The sequence below is a fragment of the Sinocyclocheilus rhinocerous genome, unplaced genomic scaffold (genome assembly GCF_001515625.1).
Source record: "Sinocyclocheilus rhinocerous isolate Xijiao unplaced genomic scaffold, SAMN03320098_v1.1 scaffold62, whole genome shotgun sequence".
Lineage (NCBI taxonomy): Eukaryota > Metazoa > Chordata > Actinopteri > Cypriniformes > Cyprinidae > Sinocyclocheilus > Sinocyclocheilus rhinocerous.
This window is the reverse complement of record NW_015656585.1, coordinates 1,943,736-1,965,726: the sequence shown is the minus strand read 5'-3', so window position 1 is coordinate 1,965,726 and position 21,991 is coordinate 1,943,736. Positions and strand designations below refer to the sequence as shown.

Below are 21,991 nucleotides of genomic sequence, written 5' to 3'. Positions count from 1 at the left end.
TATATATATATATTATTTCCAAAAAAAGGTCCACTTTGGTTTACTTGCAAACATAGTATGTGCACTTTTACAAAACAAAAAGCTTTTGGGATGCAAAAACCATTCACAATAAACCCACTTAACAACTTAAATCAACACGTACAGTACACAGAAACACATTCAGGCTTAGAAACTATCCTTTCTGCTGTTCAAATCATCATCGTGTTGTTGTTGTTTTTTTATAATGCAAGTCACTGAAGTACCGTCCGTGTCCTGCTCAGTGGGGATTGTGTTGTCTTTGTAATGGAGTTCCCTCTGACAAATCAATGGTCTTTCCATATGATAGATGCGATACGGCACATGAGAAGTCAGGAGGGAGGCGGAGCGATGGGGCTAGTGTCTTTCTGACGTAGCCTGCGCTGTGATCTTTCATCGCTCGCTACACTGAGGTCCCTCAAGAGCGGCCCATGGACCCATCCATGACCTCCCTCGCAAGCAGCTGGATGAACGAGAGGAAATGACAGAGGAAGAGAAAGCGGAATGACAGGAGCGTATGAGAAATCTGCCCGCGTCCTCCTTTTTCTCCATGGCGGCGTCAGTAAACCTCTGCCCTACGGTACCCACCCGAGGCCCTAAAGCAGCCTGTCACAACACTATCGACTTCTCGTCAAGCAGCCAATGCACAGCAATGAAAACACACACAGACATTCACCCTTCAAGTTTGGGATTTTTCGAAAGATTTCAGCCGGTTCCTTTATATAACAGCACTTGGCCTTTAGAAATCAAAAATTAGCAGAGTGGCACTTGGCGGTGCTTTAGGAGCAAAGGATGAAACGTAAATTCCCTAATCCCCACTATAAGGACTATGCTGACGCTGCCACGGCTACTATTGGTCGACAAAGGTTTACAATAAACAATCCCAGTATGCATCATTCATACCATTGAAAGAACATCGAAATGATGTAAAGATATCGCAAACCTCACTGGCACTGGGCGTTTTTTGAGTCATTTCCACGAGCACTTTAGTTACAGCCATAAATCGGACCGTAACAGGCTCAGCTGTCGACTCAGCTGCGGATAGGTTTAGATACGGCAGTGACCGTGCCGTGCAAATTATAGGGTGCAAACTGCAACTTAACCACCGTCGTTTTCCCTTCTGTAGAGGCGAGGTGTGTCGGCACAGGTGGCTGTGTTATTATCAGCTGATCCTGCTATTTGTGGTTAGAACGGCTCAGTTTGCTGCCGTGGAAGGACACCTTGGCTTTTAGAGCTGTCTGGCTAGTGGCAAGCGCTGACAAATAACCCAGACTGTTTGACTCTAAAAGGGGTCAAGAGCTTTCCCCCCTCCCCCCGCCGCAAAAATAAACCCCAAAAAAAGGACAGATGGTAATTAACAACGGTCCCATTTTCACTCTGACCGCGCTCTTTAACTCTCCACGCTGCAGCTAAAACAGAGAGAAAAAGAGCGAGGAAGAAAGACAGAAAGAGGCTGGTTGCCAGTCAGTCCTCTCCTTCTCCTTGGCGTTGGGAGAGCATCCGTGCAAGAAGAGGAGCTATCCTGGGTTATTTTTCTTTCTTTTGTTTGGGCTGTGACTGGGCTCCACTTTCAGCTCTCGGTACTGCACCTGTTAAAACACACACAAGCACACACACATGGTCAGGTGGGCGGATTGATAGCGGCCTCGGTCAAACACAGCAGAGCAGAGCTGTGCTGTCACACTAAAGGCTCAAGTTAACAGCCACATATGACTGAGAGGCACACTATATTGGCCATAATTGAGACCATTTCAATTTCAAACACTTTTAATGTTTTCAAACATTAACAATGATGCAAAAAAAATTCTACTTCAAATAAATGCTGTTCTTTTGAACTTTCCACAAAAATTCACACAATTTCAACAAAATAAGTTTAAGCTATAAAATTGTTTTCAACATCATTGATAATAATAATAATAATAATAATAATAATAAGAGCATAAAATCAGCATATTAGAGTGATTTCTGAAGGATCATGCAACACTGGAGAAATGGCTGCTGAAATCACAGGTGAAAAAATACAATTGAAAATATATTAGAAAACACCTATTTTATATTGTAATAATATTTTACAATATTACTGTATAATTAATTAAATAAATTGAGCCTTGGTCATCTTTTAAAAACATTTACCAACCCCAAACTTTTGAATATTCAAAAGTGTAGAAAGCAGTATGATAAAAACGTTTATTAATAACTATAATGCTCTATGTAAACCAAAATGTGAGTGCTATGTGTGTATGCATATTACAGTATATAGTTGTTGATCTCACATTGCTTGTATTGAATCAATTGACCACAAAGTGCACCATTTGCACAACACTATGTTGCAACCTATGTACATTGTTCCAAAAAACTCACTTATAAGGTTCCATTCCAGTTGGGATGTCTTAAAAGGCAGCTACCTATCTAGGTTAACGAGGCAGCTCACTAGGTTTTGGAACGGAGCAGAAAGGGGAGGTATGCCAGCTTAAAATTCACAGGGTTGTCACCATACTAGTATTCACTTTCAGACCAATAAGACAGCAACAGTCAAGCGCCTCTGAGTGAAACAGACAGATCACTGGTTTTCCCTCAGATCTGGCCCTCAAACTGACTGACGTCATACTCAAACTCCATAAGAAATGTGGTCCATGTACTGCCAGCTCAACAGAAACATCAGTCACCTACACTGAGAAGTGTGTCCATCTCTCAGCCATCCATCTTGTAGGTGTGAGACTGGGTTTCTCTGTGCCACATTCAGCTCACATCAGATGTGATTTTGATGTGGTTTTGAAGTAGTAAAGATGAAAAATACATTTATCCAAACCGAGTTGGTCTGCGCCTATTTACTATAGTCGCACCGGTAGTGACGTCATGGCTGTCGCCGGCCAACGAGTTGGTGTTTTTTCAATGTATGCTTCAGACACGGGTCACAACGAGGCGTTCCCCATAGCGACCCCTAGAGGATGCAGTGTCTCGTTCCCTACTCAGGGAACCATGGTTACATAAGTAACCTGAGACGTTTTGCATGGAATAGATGCATGGAAAATTGATAGAAAGCAATAAATCAACTGACCAAAAGTTTTTGTTTTTGTTTTGTTTTTGTAATGTCCTTACTTTTGTGTGTGTGTATGGGGGGTATTTTTTTTTTTAAATACTTATTTTTATTGTAAAGAAGTCAAGGCTGCATTTATTTTATGAAACATACAGTAACTCAGTAATATTGTGAAATATTATTACAATTTAAATTAACTGTTCTTAGCACTTTAAGGGCCAATTCAGGGCCAAAATTTATATATACATACATACATGTGTGTGTGTGTGTGTGTGTGTGTGTGTGTGTGTATCAAGAAACATTATCATCTTATTATTCTTAATAAAAATCAATGTTGAAAACAGTTGTGCTGCTTAATTTTTTTCCAGGATTTTGATAATTAGAAAGTTTGCATCTTTGCTGAATAAAATTATTAATTTCAGCAAGGTAGTGTTCATTTTAATTTTGTATAAAAAATAAATTAAATAATAATAAAAAAATAATTTAAAGGTATACTACAGAATTCTAGGCTCTCTATTGACATCTGTGGTTGATATAAAACATTGTTAGTTACTAGCAGAGGAACATCTTTATGTTAGTTGTGCTTCTACAGTTTTTAAAGTTCTGGGTCAATAATTCATTTCAAACTAAAATTAAAATTGTCTGCAGTGTAAAAACAAATTACACTAACAATTAATCCTGCTCCTTAACGAGAGTGTAAATGTAGTACATTTGCAAAATCTAAAAACATTGATATATGATTATTCTAATTAATTATTCAGCATATAATTTAATTCATTTGATTAAAAAACTGTAATAATAATAAATTTAAATTTAGTCAATTTAAAACTGGCAGACCTAATAAATACTAACTCAACGTTGACAATAGTGGCCATAGCTACAGCTAGAGCATTTCTGGAGGATTTCAGAGCGGCCTGGCATTCGTCGTCTTCAAAGCGCGCTTTAAATTGCAGCCTAACGGGGTCATTATTTTCATATTCGCTTTAAACACATCAGGGTCGCGCCTGACTTCAGAAGACTCCCTTGAACTGTGTGTAAACAAAAGTTTACGTGTCAAGGTGAGGCGATGAAGATCGACATTAGTGAATCTAATGGAAGAAAAGAAATTAAGGCAAACAACAATAAAGGCTCAATCAAAAGTAGTGCAATAGAGAGTGTGTGGCACGTCAGAGGCTCTATTACTCTTAACTGCTGACAGTTATGCCACCCTGTATGGTGCAACAAGCACTGCAGCTTTAATGACAGAGAGCTGTCCCACCCAAGATAACACAGCGCACTAGTTAGAGTCAAAGAAGCACGTGGAGAAAGTAAAAAATGGGAACAATACAAAGAGAAGAACTTTAGTAGATTGAATAAGGGGGGTTAAAAGTGACTACGGTGAGATAGCAATTTGGAGCAAGTGCCGAGCACAAAGAGAACATCCGTGGAGACGATGGGTAAAGACCTTACGCTGCTCAAAGGCTGCTCCACCCTCGCTCCGCTCCCCCATGTTGACAGTTGCACTACAAAACACACTTTGAAGTGCGCTCTCGCAGAGGGTGAGAGTGCCTCGTTTAGCGTGTCAGACGCCATCCCGGGACCTGCCGAAGCCGAGTACGCCATGTCGTCCCGCTGCTAAGCGTGGATCGGGGTTTGAAGCCACATGGGCGGCAGGCAAATATAAATAAGTAAATGAAAGCTGAACATTTTTAATGATACTATGCTATGCTGTTTATAGAAGAGCAGAGAAATCGTGCCTGCTTCATCTCCAGTGACACCTAACCTTGCATTAGGGGCATTAAATGCTCCTCTAGAAGAAAAAAAGGGCTCACAGACGCCCACAGACAAGCTCACATCCATTGTCGAGAGAAGAAAAAAAAAACAAGAGTTTTGAGGTGAATATAGAGGGAAAGGCACTGAGGAAAGTTTCTCCTAACTTTTTTATTTTCCTGAGGTAAGGTGCACGCTAATTGCTTGTTTAAACTCTAAATAGAAACCCCTGGTGCAGCAAATACAGGCCTGAGAAAAGATTCTTGCTCTCTCCTCAGATACAAAAAAGTGATTAGGACAGCTGTGGGAGGGATCACAAATTTGCCAAAGGCTTAGCTTATGAATATTAATTAGGGGGTGCACAAATAATTAAACATGGTATTTGACTGTTTTGATAAATAAACAATGTATTGATCTGAGGTCATGCTTTTTCTGGGAATCGAACCCATGACTTTAGCACTGCTGGCCTCATGCTCTACCATTTGAGCCAGAAGATTTTTTTTTTCCCAAGTTGTAAAATGTAAATGATATAAAATCATATATGTATACAGTACTTTTCAAAAGTTTGGAAACTTTGGAAATCATTTTAATGAAGTCTCTTGTGCTCACCAAGGCTGCATTTATTTGATCAAAAGTATACAAAAAAACTAAATATTAAAATATTATTATGATTTGAAATAACTTCAATTTATTTGAATATATTTTACATTTTTATTTATTCCTGTGATGGCAAAGCTGTCCTCAGCGTCATATGATCCTTCAGAAATCATTGTAATATGCTGACTTGCTGCTCAAATATTATTAATAATGATGGTTCTTACTATTATCTATGTTAAAAACAGTTTTCGCTGCTTAAAATTTTGTGTAAACATTTTTTAAGTTTCTTTGATGAAAAGAAAGCTTGAAAGAACAGCATTTATTTGAAACGGAATGTTTTGTAACAATTGTTTTACTGTCACGTTTGATCAATTTAATGCGTATTTGCTGAATAAAAGCATTTATTTCTACTAAAAACATCCCCCCACCCCCAAAAAATTTTAATGGTAATATATCATGGTTTCTTCATAAATATTAAGCAGCACAACTGTTTTCAACATTGATTTTAATAAGAATAATAAGATAATAAATGTTTCCTGAGCAGCGAATCAGTATATTAGAATGATTTCTGAAGGATCATGTGACACTGGAGACTGGAATAATGATGCTGATAATTCAGCTGTCCATCACAGGAATAAATTATATTTTAAAATACACTACAATAGAAAACAGTTATTGTATATAAAAAAAAAAAAATCACAATATTACCGTTTAACTGTGTTTATTCTAATGAATGCAGCCTGGTATGTGTTAATCATTCCGTATGTTTGACTTGTAGTCAACCGATAGTATACTTGTCAAACATTTGTGAACATAACGATTTTGAAGTGTTTTAATTATTTTTTATTTCTTTATTTATGATTTGTTTTTTTATTAATGTTTTTAACAAAGTGAAAACATAACACATAACATCCATGCCTGCTGCAAGCTACTTCAAAATGTTTTGGGGACAAAATCAGCCATAAATTGCCCCCCCAAAAAAATTTGAGCTAAAAGTGGCCATAAATGACTATGTCCTCAGAAAACAGACTAGTTTTGCTATTGTTTGCCCTCTTTTCTTCTCTCCTCGAGTGTGTGCCCTTCGCAGGTGATGAATTGGCTAAGAGCTGAATCGTTTGTACGCTGTGACTGCATTTTAATCTCTGCATTTGCATAGGCCATAATGGAGCCCTTGGCGTGCTAATTGCTAGCGTCCCAGTTACGCACACAGTTCCTCCATTGGCTAATGGCACCATAAAGCATGCGATAGGACACGTCTTAGACACCTGGTAGAGAATGTTAAGTTGGTAATGCCAGTTGGCCTCATTTAAGAGACAAAGTATTGCATTATATCAGAATGTGCTTTATTCAAAGCAGCGAGGCAGGCACACAGCAGGTAAAGATATCCTCGGAGGAATCTATAGGCGGATACATGAAAAGTACACAGAGTGTGTAAACTGGGAGAGTAATTCAAAGTGAATATGCACCTCGCAGCAGGTTTGATATATCACTGGTCTCCTGCAGTGCACTTAAAAGGCCATGCACAGAGGTGGTACTGTATGTATTGAGGTTTACAAACACATCTTAGAATAAGCACAGCACTTGTGTATAGTGTACATTTAACCTGACTGCTCTTCACTACACCTCTAACTTGGGCAATTAATAAAGTCATTTAATGAATGTATCCATTTTAAGGCTATTTTACAAGAGGAGACAAGGACAACAGTGCCTTCCCCAAAAATCTGGAGGGTAAAGTAATCAGCAGTCCAAAAATAAAAATAATATTAAAAATAGCACACAAACCACTCAATTTTATAAAGTGTCCAACAGCGACACCAGTGGATACAGTTTCAAAATGTGCTTTAATGTATGGTGTAGATATGAGAGTGAATGGTGAAATAGAGGTAAAATAATAAAATAAGCCTGAATCACTAAAAGTAAAAATCTTTGAAATTACTAATTTTTTTTTTGTTTTTAGTGACCAATCAGTTTTAATATGTTAAAGCCTTCATACCAACACTCTTGTGGATTGTGAACTGGTCGGACAAAAAAATTATAATAATAAAATAAAATAATCCTGAATCACTAAAACTAAAAGTCTTTGAAATGACTTGTAGCATGAAATGATCTGATGTTTTTTTAGTGACCAATTAGTTTGATTAAGGTAAAGCCTTCATGCCAACACTCTTGTGGTAAGAATATGATAACTCAGGTCAGACAAAAAGGATGAGAAACAAAAAACAAAAAAATCAAAAAACAATAGACGAACAACAGCAACCTGTACATATAAAAGATATTCAATACTAGTGTTACTGTATTAGTGTTACTATTATTTTTGTTTGTGAAGCATGTAAAAATGTTACAATGTAATAGATAACCTTAATAAATATTATGTTAATATGAACAAACTAACATTATTTTATGAGCTCCTTCCATCCTTCAAACTGATTATCCCTTGTATGGTTAGGGGGATGCTGGTGCTTTTATAATATGTGGTTACTGATAAAAGTTTGGTAAATGGTGTTCCATTAACACAGTAATTTTGTAAACATCATATGGACCTAGAACATTAGGTAAAATAAAGAAAGAGACAGAAAAAGGAAATTTGCTGCCTCATTTCAGTCCACAACACTCCACTGATATGTATCCACCGAAATGCATATGCATATGCAAGCAGCGTACTCAAAATAACACAATCGAGGTTAGTAAAGACATTCACCTACAGAGCTGTGGGAGCTGTAAGTTCCCACTCAAAGACACTCTGTACTCACAGACTGCAGCATAGATGACCTTTATATAAAAAGTCATTAGAAGCTCATCAGTTCATGTTGTTCTGAGGCACCTCCAAATGATCTGTAAAAGAGGCAATGCTGGCCTCTCTCGGCCTTGCAGGGCTTTTATCACGGGACGGCGCGGGAGGTGTGGGTCACGTCAGAGCCTCAAAAATAGCCCTCCATTTGTCATTTTTGCGAAACGTTCGGGCCCTTGGGCATGTGCAGATCACACCCCGATGCTTTGTTTGAGTCTCTGAGGTCCCACAGAGGCGTCTCTAACCCAGAAAACAGAGGTGAACGGACCTCCACGGGCAGTTGTGCGATGCAGAGCGGAACGTTCCGCGCATCACGCCGATGTTCAAGTACTTTTCTGGACTGTCCTAAATCTAAAGCTGTTACAGGGCACAGAAAGCCCACGGCGGCCTGCTCTTCTGAGCGTGAACCTCACCGTACATCATTAGCCAGGTCTCCTCCGGGCCTCCTACCTGCAGGGACCTTCTGGGCTCCAGGTGTTTGGGGTAAACGCACCTTAGCGACCTAGCCGCATCGGGCTAATTTAGAGCAGGCTACCTGCAGCTGCAGGGCCGATGTAAAGCCAGGCAGGGGCTTGGGATTACGACTCTGTAGAGATCAAAGCCTGCCCGCCGCCCCGGGCTCATCAAAGGCAAGCGACTGGTCCTGGATCAGAGCCCCGTGTCACCCCCGCCGTCAGCACCGCAGGGTTTATCCCGACACAGAGGAAGCACGATAACAGGCTGGGCTTGTGTTTACGAGCTCAAGTTTTAATTGCAGTTAAACGGCAGCACCTTGCCGCTCCGACAGAATGCTGCTGATTGCAAATGGGACAACGGGGCGGGCCGCATAACTCAGATCTCACGGTTAATGTAGAAGCAGACCGGGAGAGGATTACTGCTTTACACTCATTACGCTCAATAACAAAGCATGACTCAGTACAACACAGCAAGAAGTCCATAAATCTACTGAGAGACACGTGCAGACTGGAAACATCACAAGCCATTTACATTCAACTTAACTAACCCAAATTTACGAATCACATTCTTCATGAAGACTAACAAGGATCAGAACATAATTGGTTATTTCTCTAACAACAGACACTTATGGCCCTGTAGACTGGTGTGGGTGTGTGTGTGTGTGTTCACGATAATGTTTTGATTTGTCATGTGTATGTTGCTGTGTTTAGTTTTTCTGAATGGATCCGTGTACTGTAGTAGATATATGCAGCCAGCCGTCGGTTGGTTTAGGGGGTTTTTTTGTTTGTTTTTTGGCATCTCCATGTGGTCCTGTTCGGTATCGCAAGTTGACTTCTCTAAAATGTAAAAAAGCTCTTTGCTGTTGCACATATATATATATATATAATATGGTGGAAATTTAAAACATTTAAAGAGACTTTTTTCAGTCTAATTGTATAGCTAGCACTATTTAAATTATATTTTTACACATCTTTATAATTTGACAAGGTTATAGATTGACTGGAAATGATTCAGAATAAAAGTATTCTGTACATACTATTGACATCACATGTCTCATATTTCATGTCTCCTTGGTAATCACGTACACTAACTTGCAAACTTTGTTCATGATAAAAATGATGCAGTAACTAATAGACAGCTGAAAACTAGGTAAATACTATGTCAATGCGTTAACGCATGCGATTAATTTTACACAGATTTTTGAGAATCACCCTTTAATCTTTTGATTTACTTTGCTGGATATAGCAAATGATGACAAAATAAAAATTTGAAACAAGATAAATGGTCTATGCTTAATTTCATGAAGTGTGCGATTAATCGCAATTAATCACAGAAAAAGGATGTGATTAGATTAAAAATTGTAATCGATTGACAGCCCTAGTAAATACATTTAGTATTGCTTAATTCACTCATTTAGATACCATCCTTTTAAAGTGTAATAATATTTTATGACAGATTTTCATTTTCATATGTTTAGATTGAAAACAATAAAATCCACACTCATTACACTCAACAACAAAGCATGACTCAATACAACATGGCAAGAAGTCCATAAATCTACCGAGAGACACTTGCAGACTGGAAACATGACAAACCTGTGAAATCTATAGGTAACACTTTATTTTAAGGACCAATTCTCACTATTAACTAGCTGCTTATATTACTAGCATACTGGCATTTTAATAGTACTTCATAAAGCTCATATTAATGCCTTATCCTGCATGACCATATTTTAGATTCAAGGTAAAGACAATTGCGGTGGCGTACAGGAGTCGTACAGTAAGCACGCGTGAGTCCGTTATAATAATGCGTGTATGAGTGCTCTTGACACACTGATCGCACATTGTATTTATGCACAGGCACAGACATTTCCCTACATTCACATTGTTTCCACACGATTTCACGATAATGTTTTGATTTGTCATGTGTATGTTGCTGTGTTTAGTTTTTCTGAATGGATCCGTGTACTGTAGTAGATATATGCAGCCAGCCGTCGGTTGGTTTAGGGGGTTTTTTTGTTTGTTTTTAAGGGAAAACTCTTAATTAACAGTGCATATGTGTTCCCTATTCTAAAGTGTAACCCATCTTTACAATATACACAATAGCATATATTTATGCAATCAAGTAATTCCCAAGTTTTACCATGAACTTCGAAACACAAAATATTAATTAGCATTATATATTTCCAAAGAGGAAAGTGCCATTATAGGTATAAAAGTTTAGGTGAAGTTTGTGAGTTTAAAAAGTCAACATTTTGCGCTCTTTCCATGGTAATGAGTCACAAGGCTGTCTGTGATGACAAGAATAGAATTCCCTGATTCTGCATTTATGCATATTACCATGAGCAGGAAGCATAAATTAAAGCATAGAAAATGGAACGGGGAGACAGAAAACTCTGCACAAATACTTTCTCACACAGCAGAGTTCATTGTTATTATTTTATTATGTTTGCTAAGGCTAGCATCACTATTACTGTTGCTCATACTTAGGTGTTTAAGTGTTTAACTTATAAAAGACATAAATGACCCCTCAACTTTACTGATCTTCTTTATGCACCAAGAGCTTGTAACACTCCAAAGAGAAGCGAAAACTTGAAATCGCATCATATGACCCCTTTAACTTTTGACATCAGAAATTACATCATTTTGGAATTTGGCTAAATCCAAATACATGCAGTTGTCAGTTACAATGCTGGAGTAACTGACAGTACGGGTGAATGTAATAAGGAATACCTACCATTTGAACATCTGAGGGCACTCGGGACAAGAAGTCCAACAGCTCATTGTTGTCGATGCTGTACGGGTCTCGCAGTTTTTTGGTGAACTTGTTTACCCCTGAAAGTTGAAATAACAGTGGCGCATTAGACCTCACTCACAGAGTGCAGTTCAGGAGGACCTAAGACCCTGTACGGATTCTGAACCCTCATCATTGTACTTTACAGGATCAGCTGCTATGGAGCTGACAGGAGCTCTGCTCTCTGACCTTGCAGAGCTTCAGATCTGAACACTGTATGAAAGAGCACACGGGGCATTAGCTACTAGTGAGTTTGCCCTGAGCTTGGCAGTTTACCATCCTCCCTGCTGTGCTGGTGGCGAATCCCTGGAGCATGCAAACCTAAACTGCCATTAAACTCTGTGAACTCCTACAATAGTCTATTTGAAATTCTAAAATACACGTTATGCAACATGCTACTGGCTTATGTTATTTCGTCATTCATGACACATTATGAACGTAATGGATGACAGCTTACCCCAGGCCAGTACGATGTATCTGAGAGGAATGAAGTACACCACAAGAGTGGTTGCACACAGGGCAACTATGGTCAGCCAGCTGAGGAAAGGCACAGTCCAATTGAAAGTACTGAGAACACAAAAATGAGTGAGAAAAGGATGTTATTTCCTTCTACACAGGCCTACCCCAGTCTACACCGGAGGAGAGTGACAATATGCAATAAAATCCAGGAAAACCCATTATAATCATTAATACTGTCTACACTGAATGCAGTAAACTGATGCCCCAGTCTATCTAACATATTCCATGCACTTGAGCTACTTCCGACAACAGGACAAATGGATTTACATTCATTTTGATGCGTCTGCTACAGACAGCCTAAAGTTGTTGCGGCATGTGGTTGTACCCAGTGTGGACACAGTGTTTCACTTATTTATGTTAGTGGGGTTGTACAAAATGTTACTATAGTTACAATAGCTTCTATCAAAACACCACAGTTACAACAACACCTGTAAAACAATGTTGTGTGGACATGTGCCATTCCAATATATTTTTTAGAACTTGGTGTACAAGGTAAATAACATGGTAAAGGAATATGATAATCATTCAGTATCATGGTATATATCAAGGTGCAAGTACAGTGTTACTATTTCATATCAATGCTACAGTAAGTTATTTGAAGGAATGGGGCATTCTGTAAGGGGTTAAAAAATTTAGATAATTCCAATTTTTACTGCACTATAAAAACATAAAAATATCCTTATGTTAATTAGTACCTTTGTCTAGTTTTGCAAAAACTAAAAAATATATATATATATCTCTAAACATTAAACAAGATATGTAAGATAACAATACCTAAGAATATGTCTTGAATTAAGATTTTTTTCTTCTTTTTCTAATGATGTTTTCATTAAGGTTTATGCTTAAAACAATAAAGAAAAAATTGCTATCAGGGTATTTTCAGACCGATGAGCTTTGTAAAAATCGACGCGTTTCAGAAGGCGGGGCATAGAGGAGAAACAATAATGTACAGTATGTGGAAAATAATGTTTTTTTTTTACTTTAAACCGCATAAACAGATTTCATTACACCAAATACACAAAATAATGTTCTTTTTAGCAGCATCATATGACCCCTTTAATTCAAGATACCCTACTTAAAATGTAAAAAATGTCAATAAACATGTTGAAAAAAGTCTCATGCTTATCAAGGCTGCATTTATTTGATCAAAGTAGAATAAAAATTAACAGTACTATTGTGAAATATTATTACAATTTCAAATAACTGTTGTCTATTTTAAAATCGAAAACTGTTATATTGAAGACATTTGTGCTGCTTAATATTTTCGTGGATATTTTTTTGTGCTTTTTTTCAAGATTATTTGATCAATAGAACGTTTAGAAAACAGCATTTATTTGAAATTGTTGAATTAAAGTAATTATTGCATAATAAATAAATGTTACTTTTAAATTATATCATACATTCTCTCAAGGCAAGTTTTGCTTTTTAGGTAAATTTGATTAAGGATGTTTAGAAATTCCACTGGAAAACAAGACAAAAACAGTGATTAGGAAAATGATTTTTTTGCAGTGTAAGCATGTGTGTGTTTGTGTTTGTTTAACAGGCTGAGTAAGATGTGACTGAGGTTGGCACTGCTCAAGCACAAGCAGCGAGAGCTCAGACTTACTTCTTTATCCTCTCACCATAGGAGGCCACTTCATCCAGAGCATTCTGGACACTGATACACACATCCTGAATGGCATACAGCTTATTCATGAAACCCTTTCTCTCTGAGTCCTGAAAGAATGAGAGGGAGAGAGAAAGACAGAGAGGGAAAAAGAGAGAGAGGCTGGGCAAATGCATTTCCACACAGCTGAAAGAGCATGAGGAGCATCAAAGGCTCGATGAGCTCTCTCTCTTTCCATGTTCTCCATGCTGCAATAAACATGTTTGAAATTAATCACGCTTTGTGTAACAATAAAGAGACGAATATTTATTCTAATACTTTCTTCAGAGAGAACTAGCTATGTTGGGTAACCAGGTTTTACAGTGGTGACATCATTGTGGCCATCACCACCATCATTACTATGAGCACCAAAAACTTTTGATGGTCTTCAACTTAAAATAAACTGGCCACAAGAACCTCAAAAGTAGGCGTCAGTTAAATGTTTCCACAGTCAAAGGCTCTGATTTTATTCTAACAATAAGAACAGTCATGCAACAGTTGGGCTGACACAGAATGTAGTGACTGAGTGTGGACACACAGACAGAGACTATTGTAGTGCATTGATGTGCAGAGGCACACACACACACACATGTACACTTCCACACTCACCTTAACTCTTAAGGGACTGCTCACACAAAAATAAAAACCATTCATTATTTGCTCATTCTCATGCCATTCCAACCCTGTTTTTTACTGACAGAGCGGGACATACTGAAAAACATCTTCTTCTGTGTTTACAGATATTTGGAATTAAGTAAATTATGACAGAATTGTCATTTTGGGTGAACTATTCCAAAAAAAAGTACAAGATTGAAACTCAAAACCCATCCATTTAACCTACAAAACACTCCAATTCTCTCTGTTTCTTCTATCGGTCAACCATTTGAAGAGAAAAACAGAAATCCTGGCCTATTAGCAATGCGAAAAATAAGCTACGTCCAGATTTCCAAGCCCTGACACAGGCTGTGCCCCTCCGGTGGGCCTACACAAATGAACTGGCAGCACTTAAGAAGAACGAAAAGTCCTGGTGAAATGGTCCCAGCGGGAGGGCACTGCCATGCAGCAGTGAGCATCACTATGCCTTTGCCCGGGGTCTGCTTTATGGGAGCTCCAGGCCTCTGCTCAACCCTGCCCAGGTTTATCTGGAAGCACTTCAGTCGCCATCCTCAGGCCTTTCATGGAGATCAATTGAAATGTCACTGCAGTGGATCATGTCCACTATGAGCCGACCAGCTACTGAACCTCTGGATCAAAACCCACTGTGCAAATCAAAGCAGGAAAAGAGGGATGGTGTCAATGCATAGAGATCTTTTTGTGCTTTATAAAGGAATGCAAGTGCATGAATACTGCATATTATTTGCATTTAAAGAGATAGTTAAGGCACATATTTTATACACGTCATGTATTGTCTCTAAAAGACAAAGGAACTGCAAGTGCATAGCACGTGGTCTATTCTAGTCTGAGAAACCTGTTTACATGCAGAATGAAGCGGAGCTTCAATCATATTATCAAGGTCTGTTAATCTGATTTAGGGTTATTATCAATAACTAAAACTAAAACAATTAAAAAAATTTATCTTAAACTTATTTTATTTAAACTAGCTGCCATTTCTAGTTTTTATTCAGTTTAGGTTGAAGTACTAAAATACCTAGAACTATATAATCTTAAAAAACAAAAACAAAAAAAAACATTTAGAAAAAAATAAATAAAAAATGACAAAAACACATTCTAAATAACTAAAACTTTAAAATTAAAACAAAAACAGAATATATATATAAAAATCAAATGCAAAATATTAACAAAAACGGCAGTATAATAGTATATCAAGACAACAATACTAAAATAACACTGGTATGACTTCACAAAAACTAGACTCGTACCATTTCAGTCAGATTAAGCCTGGCAGTTTTTTTTGTTTGTTTTTTTTTGGAAGATTTAAAGTCCAAATATTTAAAGTGCATTTAAACCAGTAGTTCTCAACCTTTTTGACTTCAAGACCCCTCTTTGTACACGGCAATATTCAAAGGCCCTCTTATTTGAGCTGATACTTTATGTGCCTCTAGTGCTGCTGTTGCAATAAAAATGAATAAACTGATGTTAGATGTTGTACATCTTTACTTTTTATTATTTAAAAAATATTTAATAAGACTAAATGTGCATAATTTCAAGATGTATTAGGGCCTTCCTGGAAGTTTGTTGAGGTCCCCTAGTGGGCCTTACCTGCTTGTTGAGAACCACTTATTTCTACACACAGAGCGAATGTTTCAAGAGCAGGTATGTAAAAGGGTCTATACAACAGGTACTGGAATATCATCCCCAAAATAAAGAAACATGCTCAAACATGATCAAACTGTCAGTACTCCCTCATAGGGCTGTGCGATTAATCGAAATCGAATCGAAATCGCGCCTGCTGAAAAAAAACCCCAATAGAACCCCTCCCAAAACACAATAACAAATGTAATGGGTTTCAGGGTTATAATGGGAATTGTATTGGTTTTAATGTAACCTATAATGAGGTGTCTATTTGATGGATTCTATTGGTGGGATGTAATCTGGCAGATGGCAACCAATAGAACAACAGTAATTCCTATTGGAATAATGCCCAAAACAAAAAATAATTTTGTAATGGTTTAATGGAAACTATAAGAATTTCTGTGATAGTTTCTATTGTTTTTTTCAGCAGGGTAATGATACCCATACTGTGCTGCACATTATTGACAATACTGAGCTGAAGCTTGACATTGCAAATTCAAAATCGCAAATCAAATCGCAATCTCAATATCTGTCAAAAAAATCGCAATTTGATATTTTCCCCCAAATCGCACAGCCCTACTCCCTCAACACACACACACTCACACACAGTATCCTATCCGTCTCCCACGCTTTGTACTGGATCCCACATTTGAAAAATGAAGCCCAATATGGCCTGCATAACCACATCGCCTTCCCAAAAAGCCACAGAAGATAAATAGATACAATTAGACCGCGTCCCAGGGTTATTTTTCTTAGCAAATATTTAACAAGACTCTCCTGTCCTACCTCCCATCTGGTTTGCGTTATCAACCGAAACAAAAGTCCAACATACACTCCATTGAATTGGGCGCTATATGAGAAAAGAAGACTTTGAGGGACAAGGTATTGGTGTGTGTGCGTGTACGCGCGAGGGTGGAGGTGCAGGTCATGGGTCTCTACAGTCTAAACCATTACCACATGGCCCTCAAACCATGAGCTAACTCCGATTTCCTGCCTTCAAAAGTGGATTGAGGAAGGCAGGAGGTTGGAATAACATTAGCCTGGGGAGAGGCTTGTTTTCACTGCTCCTCCGCACTTCTCTCACACACACATAAACACGCTCACACCGCTACGAGCCAAGGAGCAACCTGCCGCAGAAGAGCCTGCTGTGGATCCTGGCTGAGCTGTGGGCCGCTGGAGCGACACATGGGCATTCCATTACCTCAGGTCCTCCACTTGATGTCAGCGGGCAAAGGGAAATTGATATTTAGTCAAAAATCAGTTCTGTTTAAAGTGTCTTCCAACAGTGCAGCCAAATCTGAACTCTTCTAAATGCACAATGTCTACATATAAAGAGTTTGAATTATGCGATAGCACACGAGCAAGAGTCCTGCTCCACTGAATATGAGCACTGCTGCAAGGGAGCTGTATTTTACCATTTCAGTACAACCACACGATTGTGAGTGTACTGCTTTTAAAATGCAGTTCTATAAACAATGTTTAAGCAGCAATTAGATACAGGGCAAGATAAAGAAAAAGGAAAATCTTTAAAAAATATATTTAAAACACAAGGGCCAAGTTTTCAGCTCTGTATTTGTTTGTTTCATATGGTTTTGAAAACTTTTCAAGAAAAAATTTAATTTGAATGATTCAAAATGTAATACCCTGAAAACAGGAGTATTTTTTTTTTAATTACATATTTTAAAAAATAAATAAATAACATTCGTTATCACCTCATGAATATATTTACTAATAAAAAGTAATGTAATTACAAAATAAATCACAAAATGAAATCACTGATGAAATATATAAATGTTAATGAAATATTTTAAAATAATAACAATATAATAAATATTTTGTGATATTAATATTTTAGTATCAATATTCAATTTCAATCATTGAAGATATTTCAATTACTGTATGTGCAAAGTGATTTGTATGTATTATTGAAAAAAAAAAAATTTGACCCAATAATTGATTAGCATGTGTCCAGTTACTTTATATTTTTTTCTCCCTCTACGGAGACAAATTAAGTTTGGTAACACTGTTTAAGTTTGTACTTTTTGTCTAGCCACTAAAAAGGTGATTTAGATAAGAAATAATTAACAAGTGCTTTAATAAAAAGAGCTTCTCATTCTGCTTTCCTTGCTCCATGTGCATCGATTTGTATTTAAATTGGCGCTTTAAATGCTGTTGACAGTCTCTAAATAATCCTTTAACCACAAGGCCATGTCACCAAGATCTTTGAAGCATTGTTCTTGATTTTAAAGTGTCATTCTTAATGTGAAATCTGTTCACCTGATTAATCAAATAACACTTCGATTACACGAAAAGTTAAATAGGCTTTGTGAAATCAACGGCTGGCAAGTAAATGAACAGAATCTTCCATCTTGAACAGTGTTATCATTAAACAGTGTGTAGGACTGACTGCAGCTGTGTGGGACCCCCTGGTGCATCCCCATTATCAAACTCCTTAGGGCTGCTAGTGCTACAGGCAAGCAGAGGCAAGTCCATTCCAGCCAGTTCCCAACATCAGGCTATTCACACCTCACCGTCCCATCAGGAGGCCGCAATGGGCACCCAACATAGCGGGAGACTGATGAGCTTGGCACAGACCAGGACAGACACTTCGTAGAGGGCATATCTTGTTTGTTAACGACAGCAGGAGGGGGAACGATATCCCAGGGGCACCAAACTTCATTTACAACAAAGCCAGAGCCCCAATGCAAGAGGACGGACCCCCAGCCGGGCCTAATCCACACCCACGCCCTTCTCTCGGCATGTTCGGAGGGAGAGAAAACAAGATTATTTTATCTACGCAGCACTAAAGGTGAGGGGAACAAAGAAGGCAGATAAGATAGAGATCAAGATGAAAATGAAATCATTTCACCCGGGCCAGGCTGCTCCCTGGATACACGTATTATTTGTTTGTCTTCTCTCATTTCGAGCCAAAGGCGCGCTGACCCAGATGGGCACAAGTAGAGAGCGATATCACCAAGGAAAAGAGTTCCACACCTCTGATGGCAAATAAAGCCAAGACAAGTCCCCTCAGACAGACGTGAGCCCACCTCTTATCAGTGAAAACATGAAACGAAAAACAACTTCTTTAAATAGACGAGTGCATTAATTTTCCAAAAGTAGTTCATTAGCACTTTATTCATATTGAATGGGACAGGGGAAGAGACGTACAGGGAAAGGCTTGTCAATGAAATTGTTCCTCGTCTTCGTGTCAGAGCACTTTGGGAGGTTAATTAAAATTGCAGTTTAATTAGATTTGAGGTGTGTGTCAGACTAAACGGAAACTCCCCTGACTGCCTGCTTGATCCCAATAACTGCTATCCCAAATACTACAAGCCAAAAAATATTTCACATCAAAAGGAAAACCATTCGCATTACTCTTTTTAAGGAGTAAATATAAACAAAAATCTTTTGACGCAACCTCAAATACAACATCAAGAAAATTAGTAATTACCTCGTTAAGTAGTATTCTGAGAGTTTGCGTATATGCTGTTTGGGACCTTTCTCTTTGATTCTCGTATAAAATAATCTAGTTTACTTCAACACTTGCAGGATTTTTATTTTTAATTTATATATAGGTCTTTGTCTTATTTATAGGAGAGCAAAGGAACAGGGACAGGGAAATGGTCCAGACCAGATTCGAACCTTTGTCCCCATCAGAGACTCAACATGTCACAAGCATGTGTTTTTAGCACTGCATTACAGCTTAGGCAACCTGCGGGATAATTTAACAAAACAACTGTAATATAAAATCACAACAAGACAAGAATTTTAAACACATACACACACAAAGTATGTTCAAACATTTGGAAGCGTGACAGAAGTTCAGAGGCACTATCCTCACCTCTCAAATCCCTAGGTTCTACCACCCCTCAAACCTCTAGTGACGCTCCAAAAATAGGTGTGATGCTGAATGCCATGCAACAGTATGTGACCACAGAGACGGCAAAAAAGCTATTGAGCTATTCCCAGGAGATTCATATGCCCTCACTATGGCATTCACTCTGGAGACAGTATTCTGGGCCAAGGTCTAACAACAGTCATTGTGACTCTTCAGCAGGTACAAAACCGCATTCTGTTCAGAATGGTGCATTTTGAATGTTTGGGTGCTAATAAGGCAATCATTTTATAAATGAAATTAAATAGAAATTGTTACCGTTTACAGCAGGGTCATCCAATCCTGCTACGTCCCTGCAGAGTTCAGGTCCAACCCAAATTAACACACCTGAATCAGCTAATCAAGGTCTTCAAGATTTCTAGAACCTTCCAAGCAGGTGCGTTGCCCATGGGGCAGGTTGGAGCTGAACTCTGCAGGACACTGGACCTCCAGGAACAGGATTGACATTGATTGAGTCTACACCTTCTGAAATGGGTCTTTCCAGGCTAAACTAGCCAGGCTTGATCAACCAGCTTCTAGAAATTCATGCAATCAAAGCTGTTTTTTCATCAGAGACTACACAATATAAAGGTGCTAGTTTACTGTAAATTGTAGCTAACCAATTCATGTGGAGATTAAGCAAAACATTGTCTTTCATAGTAGCAATTAAAGAGATATGCTGCACTATTCACTCAGGTTAACGATATATATTCAACCTCTACTTCGACCCTTCCAACATTAGCTCTCTATAATCAGACACAAAAGAAAGGTTCTAGTTATGGTAAGCACACTCAGTTTTAAGGAGCAAAAAAAAAAAACACTGTACTATAACTGCTTCCACACCAGTGCCCCATTGCCCTGCGCTCCCGGTATGTTCCTGTGCCATGACGTGCAGATGAATAACACCGTAAACAGGGAGAATAAGCTTTATTTTACGTCCGACCTCTGCTTCCCACCGCTCCCTGCTAAAAACAACAGCATTAGGCTCTAATGGATCCGCTGGAGAGCTGGGTTCACCTTCGCCATTACTCCCCAGGCCTCCGCACCCAGCGGGCAAGGCACTTCATCAGCCCCAAGGTCAACCTGATAGTTGCCCCTGTTCTCCAGCCTCTCTGATGATGCCCCTCACCCCTGGAGCGACCCCCCTCCTCACCTCAGATCGCTTGTGTTACCCCTGCTCTCCTTGCCCTGTCCTCTCTGGGTCCCTGGATGCCACCTGATGATGAATGGAGCACAATTAGCTCCACCCGCCACTGCACTGGATTCGCCCCTGCCCTTTCCATCTCCATCGCAAAAATGAGGCCGTCAAACTGGGGAACATCATCAAGCTGGGCACCAACAGGCAAACCAATATAGCCACTATGGATGTGCACAACCACACATTTCCAAAGTGGACTAGACAGGAGGTGGTCAGCAACAAACATGCTGTATAATTAGGCTTGTCCTGAGTTCACATTCAAACATGTTTTTTAGGGGCAAAAGATATACAAAACAACATTCAAAATTCTATAAAATATAATCTGTGTCAGAGACTATTGCCTTGTGGGCAGTGCACCGACATGCAGCACACATGCGTTTTCGGCAACTCAAGTTCAAGTCCCAGCTTGTGATCCTTTCCCAGTCTCACCCCCATTCTCCTACTTTGCTTCCTGTAATTTTATTAAATTACATTAAATAGAAAAAAACATAAAAATAAATTAACTTATAAAATATTTATAAAATATTAATTAAAATGAGTGCTGGCAAATGATTCATCGCGATTAATCGCATCCAAAATAAAAGTTTTTGTATATATAAAATATGTGTGTACTGTGTATATTTATTATGCATATATAAATAAACACACATACAGTATATATTTTGAAAATATTTACATGTATATGCATTTATATATTTATATTCTTATATTTTATATTATATATAAATATATTTAATATATAAACATATTTTTCTTAAATATATGCATGCATGTGTTTGTATTTAATAAATATGCACAGTATACACACCTGTATTATGTAAACAAAACCTTTATTTTGGATGCGATTAATCGCGATTAATCGTTTGACAGCACTAATTATATTCTTATATTATATATAAATATATTTAATATATAAACATATTTTTCTTAAATATATGCATGCATGTGTTTGTATTTAATAAATATGCACAGTATACACACCTGTATTATGTAAACAAAACCTTTATTTTGGATGCGATTAATCGCGATCGTTTGACAGACAGCACTAATATATATATATATATTTA

At 38.2% G+C, this 21,991-nt stretch overlaps 1 protein-coding gene across 2 annotated transcripts in view; it reads right to left on the bottom strand.

The window, feature by feature from the left end:
- Positions 1–228: 228 nt before the first annotated feature.
- The window catches only part of LOC107720291 (multiple C2 and transmembrane domain-containing protein 1-like), a 152,581-nt gene continuing 130,818 nt past the window's right edge, over positions 229–21,991 (bottom strand). For both annotated transcript variants that reach the window (XM_016527971.1, XM_016527972.1), the window contains 4 exons: positions 13,561–13,670; positions 11,893–12,002; positions 11,379–11,476; positions 229–1,604 (listed from right to left, as the gene is read on the bottom strand). In XM_016527971.1, coding sequence (XP_016383457.1) covers positions 1,533–1,604; positions 11,379–11,476; positions 11,893–12,002; positions 13,561–13,670 — 390 coding nt within the window. In that variant the 3' untranslated portion in view covers positions 229–1,532. The remainder of the gene's footprint in view (positions 1,605–11,378; positions 11,477–11,892; positions 12,003–13,560; positions 13,671–21,991) is intronic.